Source organism: Berghia stephanieae, chromosome 14 (assembly GCF_034508935.2).
Source record: "Berghia stephanieae isolate SIO BIC M18660-M18661 chromosome 14, UCSD_Bste_1.3, whole genome shotgun sequence".
In the NCBI taxonomy this organism is placed as follows: Eukaryota; Metazoa; Mollusca; class Gastropoda; order Nudibranchia; family Aeolidiidae; genus Berghia; species Berghia stephanieae.
In genome coordinates, this window is record NC_088373.1 from 18,094,613 (window position 1) to 18,104,612 (window position 10,000).

The window sequence follows — 10,000 nt, forward strand, 5'->3', positions numbered from 1 at the left end:
CATGCTCCCTTAACAACTAGAGCAGTAAAAGTGAGACGTCAAGCACCCTGGTATAATACCGAAATAAAATTGAATGGATTAGCCAGGAGGCGGGCAGAAAGAAAATGGCTCAAGTCCAGAGATGCTGTCGATAAGAAGCGATACATCGCGGCTAGAAATGATGCAAAAGCCGTCAATTTCAGGGCCAAAAAGAAATTCTATGAAGAAAGCCTCAAAAACGTGGGACGTTCGAGACAATTCTTTGCCTTGACCAAGGAACTGCTGGGACAACAGACGCAACCAGCTCTCCCATCTTTAATCGATCGTGCAGATCTACCAACTCGCTTTGGTCAATATTTTAAAGAAAAAACGGATACCATCAGGAAGGAACTCTCGTCTGAATCGATCCCTACAACATTTGACAAGTTTCATGGTGATTCGTTAACACATTTTTCAAAGATTACTGAAGCTGACTTACGTGATTGCATTATGTCGTCTCCAACTAAAAGTTGTGATTTAGACCCCTTAAATACTGCCATTTTAAAAAAATGCATTGATGTAATTTTAACACCATTTACATGTATTGTTAATAATTCGTTGCAGTCAGGTGCTGTACCAGACATTTACAAAGTTGCTCATGTCAAACCCCTTTTGAAAAAACCTGATCTCGATAAAGAGAACTTAAAAAACTATCGCCCTGTCTCTAATCTTCCTTTTCTCTCTAAGATCTTAGAAAAGCTTGTTTTGAAACAATTACTGTCTCATCTTAAAAATAATTGTCTTGAAGAAAAATTTCAGTCTGCTTATAGGCAACATCATTCGACGGAAACCGCACTTGTTAGGGTTGTTAATGATCTCCTCTCTGTTATAGACAATGGTTCATGTTCTTTGCTGAATTTGCTTGACCTATCGTCTGCTTTTGATACTATTGATCACAATCTTCTTCTCAAACGTCTTGAAATTACTTATGGCGTGTCTGGTGCAGCGCTTGATTGGTTTAGGTCATATTTGTTTAATCGTAAACAGATTATTACGGTGGATGAATATAGATCGGAGGAAATCTTTCTTGATTGTGGGGTTCCCCAGGGTTCAGTACTTGGACCCGTTCTTTTTGTTTTGTACGTTGGCCCTCTGTCTAAAATCATCAGAAGTTTTGGTCTGTCTTACCATCAATACGCTGATGATACGCAATTGTACTGCGTTTCCAATATGAGAAATTTACAAGAAGTATCAGCCAATAGTAAAAATTGTATCCAAAGTGTTAAGAAATGGATGAATGAGAACAGACTGAAACTGAATGATGATAAGACGGAGGTGCTGTATGTGGGGAACAGGAAGTGGAAAAGTGAAACAGATTTGAAGTTGGGGGATGCCTCTATTCAAATTGTTGACAAAGTGAAAAACCTTGGCACATTCTTAGACTCTGGACTGTCGATGGAGCATCAGGTTAATAATTTGGTTAGATTTCTCTTTTTCCAACTAAAAAAGATTGCTTCCATTAGACGGTTCATATCTGAGGATGTGACCAAGCACCTGGTTGTGTCCCTCGTACTATCGAAATTGGATTATTGTAATGCTCTGTTGTTTGGCGTTTCGCAATACAATCTGAAACGTCTTCAGATTGTCCAAAACAGCGCTGCCAGACTAGTATTTATGAAGCGTAGGTGCGACTCTGCCGGACCTCTACTTCATGACCTGCATTGGCTGCCTGTTGAGAAAAGAATTAAATTCAAAGCTTGTGTTTTAGTGTATCGTTGTCTTGAAGGTACTGCCCCTTCCTACCTTTCAGAACTAATTGAAAGATATTCAAAACCCCGCCCCTTACGTTCGGCCAGTGATTCCACAAAACTAGTTGTCCCTCGAATTCGGAAAAATGCTGGAATGAGATCCTTTTCTCATTTCGGACCCTCTATTTGGAACGCCTTACCGCAGAGCATTCGTGAAAAAGAATCTTTGTCTATTTTTAAACGTTCGCTTAAAACATATTTGTTTCGATTTTAGTAGATGGTATGAGAAGCAAGATAGGTTTGGTTTGTGTTGTGTGTTGTATTGTGTATGTGTGTGTGTGTGTGTGCTTGTGTGTGTGAATGAGTATGTTTCAGCCAAAGTAATTTGTAATTTAAGCGCTTAGAGTCTGGTGTCTCGGAGTTATAGCGCTATATAAGTTTTCAGCATTATTATTATTATTTGATGATATGATGTTAGGATTGTGTACATTGTGCCTAACCACCAGTATGCGATCCAGTGAGATTGTAACATACTTAATGATATGATGTTAGGATTGTGTACATTGTGCCTAACCACTAGTATGCGATCCAGTGAGATTGTAACATGCTTGATGATATGATGTTAGGATTGTGTACATTGTGCCTAACCACCAGTATGCGATCCAGTGAGATTGTAACATGCTTGATGATATGATGTTAGGATTGTGTACATTGTGCCTAATCACCAGTATGCGATCCAGTGAGATTGTAACATGCTTGATGATATGATGTTAGGATTGTGTACATTGTGCCTAACCACCAGTATGCGATCCAGTGAGATTGTAACATGCTTGATGATATGATGTTAGGATTGTGTACATTGTGCCTAATCACCAGTATGCGATCCAGTGAGATTGTAACATGCTTGATGATATGATGTTAGGATTGTGTACATTGTGCCTAATCACCAGTATGCGATTCAGTGAGATTGTAACATGCTGATGATATGATGTTAGGATTGTGTACATTGTGCCTAATCACCAGTATGCGATACAGTGAGATTGTAACATGCTTGATGATATGATGTTAGCATTGTGTACATTCAAATCTTGCTTATGTTTCTCCATTTCAGGCCGCTGCCCATCTTCTCACCTCCTCCTCCTACTCCTTCAGATCTCAAAGTCACACTCACGGATTCAAGATGATCTTTATTTGGAAACATTAGCAGAACAAGATGATGTCGTTCTCATTTTTTGTTTAAACATTTTAAATAGAATATTGTGTTGTGAATGAAATAAATAATCCTGTGTTTAAATAGTAGTCATTTTGAAATACTAAGTACATCGTATCCAAACAGTACATCAATCAACAGTACATCACACCCAAACAGTACATCATGTCCAACAGTACATCATATCCAAACAGTACATCATATCAAACAGTACATCTATCCAAACAGTACACATCCAAAGAGTACATCACATCCAAACAATACATCACATCAAAACAGTACTTCGTATCCAAACAGTACATCGTATCCAAACAGTACATCATATCCAAACAGTACATCATATCCAAACAGTACACATCCAAACAGTACATCACATCCAAACAGTACATCACATCAATAGTATCTATCCAAACAGTCATATCCAAACAGTACATCATATCCAAACAGTACATCGTATCCAAACAGTACATCATATCCAAACAGTACATCATATCCAAACAGTACACATCCAAACAGTACATCACATCCAAACAGTACATCACATCAAAACAGTACATCATATCCAAACAGTACATCGTATCCAAACAGTACATCATATCCAAACAGTACATCATATCCAAACAGTACACATCCAAACAGTACATCACATCCAAACAGTACATCATATCCAAACAGTACACATCCAAACAGTACATCACATCCAAACAGTACATCATATCCAAACAGTACATCATATCCAAACAGTACATCATATCCAAACAGTACACATCCAAACAGTACATCACATCCAAACAGTACATCATATCCAAACAGTACATCGTATCCAAACAGTACATCATATCCAAACAGTACATCATATCCAAACAGTACACATCCAAACAGTACACATCCAAACAGTACATCACATCCAAACAGTACATCATATCCAAACAGTACATCACATCCAAACAGTACATCACATCCAAACAGTACATCACATCCAAACAGTACATCATATCCAAACAGTACATCATATCCAAACAGTACATCATATCCAAACAGTACATCACATCCAAACAGTACATCACATCCAAACAGTACATCACATCCAAACAGTACATCTATCCAAACAGTACATCATATCCAAACAGTACATCATATCCATAACAGTACATTCACATCCAAACAGTACATATACTCCAAACACGTACATCATATCCAAACAGTACACATCCAAACAGTACATCACATCCAAACAGTACATCACATCCAAACAGTACATCATATCCAAACAGTACATCATATCCAAACAGTACATCATATCCAAACAGTACATCACATCCAAACAGTACACATCCAAACAGTAATCACATCCAAACAGTACATCATCAAACAGTACTCAATCAAACAGTACATATCAACTTCATCAAACAGTACATCAATCCAAACAGTACATCAATCCAAACGTACATCATATCCAAACAGTACATCATATCCAAACAGTACATCAATCCAAACAGTACATCAATCCAAACAGTACATCAATCCAAACAGTACATCACCAAACAGTACATCACATCCAAACAGTACATCTCACATCCAAACAGTACATCACATCCAAACAGTACATCAATCCAACAGTACATCATCAACAGTACACATCAAACAGTACATCATATCCAAACAGTACATCATATCCAAACAGTACATCATATCCAAACAGTACACATCCAAACAGTACATCACATCCAAACAGTACATCATATCCAAACAGTACACATCCAAACAGTACACATCCAAACAGTACATCACATCCAAACAGTACATCGTATCCAAACAGTACACATCTAAACAGTACATCACATCCAAACAGTACACATCCAAACAGTATATCACATCCAAACAGTACACATCCAAACAGTACACATCCAAACAGTACATCACATCCAAACAGTACATCATCCAAAAAGTACACATCCAAACAGTACATCACATCCAAACAGTACATCATATCCAAACAGTACAATCCAAACATACATCACATCCAACAGTACATCACATCAACAGTACACATCAAACAGTACATCACATCAAACAGTACATCACATCCAAACAGTACATCATATCAAACAGTACACATCCAAACAGTACATCACATCCAAACGTACATCATAACTCATATCCAAACAGTACATCATATCCAAACAGTACATCATATCCAAACAGTACATCACATCCAAACAGTACATCATATCCAAACAGTACACATCCAAACAGTACATCACATCCAAACAGTACACATCCAAACAGTACATCACATCCAAACAGTACATCGTATCCAAACAGTACTCATATCCAAACAGTACTCACATCCAAACAGTAACATCCAAACAGTACATCACATCCAAACAGTACTACATCCAAACAGTACATCACATCCAAACAGTACATCAATCCAAACAGTACATCATATCCAAACAGTACATCATACAAACAGTACATCATCCAACAGTACATCATCCAAACAGTACATCATATCCAAAACAGTACATCACATCCAAAACAGTACATCACATCCAAACAGTACATCACATCCAAACAGTACATCACATCCAAACAGTACATCTATCCAAACAGTACATCATATCCAAACAGTACACATCCAAACAGTACATCTACATATCCAACAGTACATCATATCCAAACAGTACATCATTCCAAACAGTACACATCAACAGTACATCCATCCAAACAGTACATCACATCCAAACAGTAATCAAACCAAACAGTACACATCCAAACAGTACATCAATCCAAACAGTACATCATATCCAAACAGTACACATCAAACAGTACATCCAAAATCCAAACAGTACATCATCCAAACAGTACACATCAAACAGTACAGATCCAAAAAGTACATCACATCCAAACAGTAAATCACATCCAAACAGTACATCAATCCAAACAGTACATCATCCAAACAGTACATCACATCCAAACAGTACATCATATCCAAACAGTACATCAATCCAAACATACATCTACATCCAAACAGTACATCACATCCAAACAGTACATCATATCCAAACAGTACATCACATCCAAACAGTACATCACATCCAAACAGTACATCATATCCAAACAGTACACATCCAAACAGTACATCACATCAACAGTACATCATATCCAAACAGTACATCACATCCAACAGTACATCACATGTCCAAACAGTACATCATCCAAACAGTACATCACATCCAAACAGTAATAATCACAGTACATCATATCCAAACAGTACATCATATCCAAACAGTACATCATATCCAAACAGTACACATCCAAACAGTACATCACATCCAAACAGTACATCACATCCAAACAGTACATCACATCCAAACAGTACATCATATCCAAACAGTACATCACATCCAAACAGTACATCACATCCAAACAGTACATCACATCCAAACAGTACATCACATCCAAACAGTACATCACATCCAAACAGTACATCACATCCAAACAGTATATCACATCCAAACAGTACATCACATCCAAACAGTACAAATACTGAGGATAATGATAAAGCATTATAAGACATGATCGCAATCATTTTAAAAATACCAATGTTGTTGTTGTTGTTGTTTTTTTTTTTCTCAATAAAATAAATAATTTTTACAAAAATTAATTCAAAGTATCAAAAATATATCTAATGACTATAACAAAAAAAAAAAGATTTTTTTTCAATGAGATAAAATAAAAAATATTTTTAAAATATTGTCTGCAATGGGATTCAAACCCAGTACCATCAAGGTTTGAGTCTGACAGCTTAACCTCTTCGCTGCAGAGCCACCTTAATCAATAAGATATTTAATCATGTCTTCCTATAGGAAGGTTATTTTATCTTTAATGCTATTGCTATTTTATATTTTTAAATTTTGGGCATCAGTGTTTCTTTTATAATTATTTGTTTTATTAATAAAGACCTACAAATATCATAATATCACTTTTGTGACCCTATTTTTGCAATGGCCTAATGCAGCCAGTGTGGTTTGTGTTTGCGCATGGAAGATGCATAAAAACAACCCTTTAAGATGCACCATCACCGGAGGTGCAGAAAAATACTATGTTGATACGTATTCCCAAGGCCAGAGCATTACTCATTAATGGAATTTTCCATTATCCTATGTTGATACGTATTCCCAAGGCCAGAGCATTACTCATTAATGGAATTTTCCATTATCCTATGTTGATACGTATTCCCAAGGCCAGAGCATTACTCATTAATGGAATTAATCATGATCCTAACAAGGAAATGAAATAAAAGACTCGAGTTCAAGTTAAGTTCAAAAACACGTGACATTGAAGGACTCCTGATTACAGCCTAGCAGATGTTCTAAATAATCTTTGGAGTCAAAGGGTGATCATATCAGCCTTCACTTCAGAAAGTTTGCAAGTTCTACATCAATCTGTGAGAAATAGTTTGATCATTTTTAGATTTGCCAGTCATTCTGATGCGTGATGATAATGATAGAAATTTAACCTTGGCTTTTGGGAACAATTTTGATGCCCAATCCTATATTTGTAAAATATCTCTATTATGTTGTACTTATTGTTTTTATATTTATGATGAGTGATGATTGTTCCTATCCGTCCCATGACTCAAGTGCCATCAAATATTCCAATTTTACATTTTGTATGTCCTGTGATAATATGTGACCAATATTCTCAACACAGTCATACGTCTTGATGAACTATAAAAGGTAGAACCGTTGATAATAATACCATTGGTGTCAAAACTATAAAAGGTAGAACTTGATAATAATACCATTGGCGTCAAAACTATAAAAGGTAGAACCGTTGATAATAATACCATTGGTGTCAAAACTATAAAAGGTAGAACTTGATAATAATACCATTGGCGTCAAAACTATAAAAGGTAGAACCGTTGATAATAATACCATTGGTGTCAAAACTATAAAAGGTAGAACTTGATAATAATACCATTGGTGTCAAAACTATAAAAGGTAGAACTTGATAATAATACCATTGGCGTCAAAACTATAAAATGTAGAACTTGATAATAATACCATTGGTGTCAAAACTATAAAAGGTAGAACTTGATAATAATACCATTGGTGTCAAAACTATAAAAGGTAGAACTTGATAATAATACCATTGGCGTCAAAACTATAAAAGGTAGAACTTGATAATAATACCATTGGCGTCAAAACTATAAAATGTAGAACTTGATAATAATACCATTGGTGTCAAAACTATAAAAGGTAGAACTTGATAATAATACCATTGGTGTCAAAACTATAAAAGGTAGAACTTGATAATAATACCATTGGCGTCAAAACTATAAAAGGTAGAACTTGATAATAATACCATTGGCGTCAAAACTATAAAAGGTAGAACTTGATAATAATACCATTGGCGTCAAAACTAAAAAAGGTAGAACTTGATAATAATACCATTGGCGTCAAAACTATAAAAGGTAGAACTTGATAATAATACCATTGGTGTCAAAACTATAAAAGGTAGAACTTGATAATAACACCATTGGCGTCAAAACTATAAAAGGTAGAACTTGATAATAATACCATTGGTGTCAAAACTATAAAAGGTAGAACTTGATAATAATACCATTGGCGTCAAAACTATAAAAGGTAGAACTTGATAATAATACCATTGGCGTCAAAACTATAAAAGGTAGAACTTGATAATAATACCATTGGCGTCAAAACTATAAAAGGTAGAACTTGATAATAATACCATTGGTGTCAAAACTATAAAAGGTAGAACTTGATAATAATACCATTGGCGTCAAAACTATAAAAGGTAGAACTTGATAATAATACCATTGGTGTCAAAACTATAAAAGGTAGAACTTGATAATAATACCATTGGTGTCAAAACTATAAAAGGTAGAACTTGATAATAATACTATTGGCGTCAAAACTATAAAAGGTAGAACTTGATAATAATACCATTGGCGTCAAAACTATAAAAGGTAGAACTTGATAATAATACCATTGGTGTCAAAACTATAAAAGGTAGAACTTGATAATAATACCATTGGCGTCAAAACTATAAAAGGTAGAACTTGATAATAATACCATTGGTGTCAAAACTATAAAAGGTAGAACTTGATAATAATACCATTGGTGTCAAAAGTATAAAAGGTAGAACTTGATAATAATACCATTGGCGTCAAAACTATAAAAGGTAGAACTTGATAATAATACCATTGGCGTCAAAACTATAAAAGGTAGAACTTGATAATAATACCATTGGTGTCAAAACTATAAAAGGTAGAACTTGATAATAATACCATTGGCGTCAAAACTATAAAAGGTAGAACTTGATAATAATACCATTGGCGTCAAAACTATAAAAGGTAGAACTTGATAATAATACCATTGGTGTCAAAACTATAAAAGGTAGAACTTGATAATAATACCATTGGCGTCAAAACTATAAAAGGTAGAACTTGATAATAATACCATTGGCGTCAAAACTATAAAAGGTAGAACTTGATAATAATACCATTGGTGTCAAAACTATAAAAGGTAGAACTTGATAATAATACCATTGGCGTCAAGATAAAGCCCCACAGATTGGGTAAAATTACTTACTGACCTTTGTACTTACTTAAATTAGGTGAACTTCTCTCACCTCTCACCATGGGCCAAAGGTCACTTGATGGATCTTCTATCCACCTATATTTGTTTTCCAGAATCCTTTCTGTCTTTGTCTTGGAATTAGACGACTTGGTTTTGTCCTGGCCCTGGCCGGGGTCCTTAACTAAGAGTTAAACAGTCAAATGTATAGTTATAATTTCAGAGAGATGATTTTTTTTTTACTGTTATATACTGTTGTATTTTTGTTTTAAATATACAATGATTTGTGGACATTTGAGTGTATTCCTCTTAGTGGGAACCTGTCATTATGTCAGGATGCGACTGTTAGGTGACCTCAAACTAATTACACTGATAGCGTGCTCTTGGAATCTACATCTGTTCCCTATTTGAACCCTTCCTTTTTTCTCGTGTTTACTTTGACTCGACCCTTTCCATGCATTGCCATATTGATGATT

General features: G+C 35.2%; 2 protein-coding genes across 2 annotated transcripts in view; both read left to right on the plus strand.

Moving 5' to 3' along the window:
* LOC144959476 (uncharacterized) overlaps window positions 1-3,043 on the plus strand; it is a 24,862-nt gene extending 21,819 nt beyond the window's left edge. Inside the window, exon 5 of the mRNA XM_078892082.1 lies at window positions 2,818-3,043. Coding sequence (XP_078748208.1) covers window positions 2,818-2,890 — 73 coding nt within the window. The 3' untranslated portion in view covers window positions 2,891-3,043. The remainder of the gene's footprint in view (window positions 1-2,817) is intronic.
* Window positions 3,044-3,081: 38 nt separating this feature from the next.
* Window positions 3,082-6,641, plus strand: LOC144959520 (uncharacterized). The gene is made up of 3 exons (XM_078892135.1): window positions 3,082-4,010; window positions 4,085-4,258; window positions 4,433-6,641. The coding sequence occupies exons 1-3, from the start codon at window positions 3,082-3,084 to the stop codon at window positions 5,832-5,834; spliced, it is 2,505 nt and encodes an 834-aa protein (XP_078748261.1). The 3' UTR covers window positions 5,835-6,641.
* The last annotated feature ends 3,359 nt before the right edge of the window (window positions 6,642-10,000 follow it).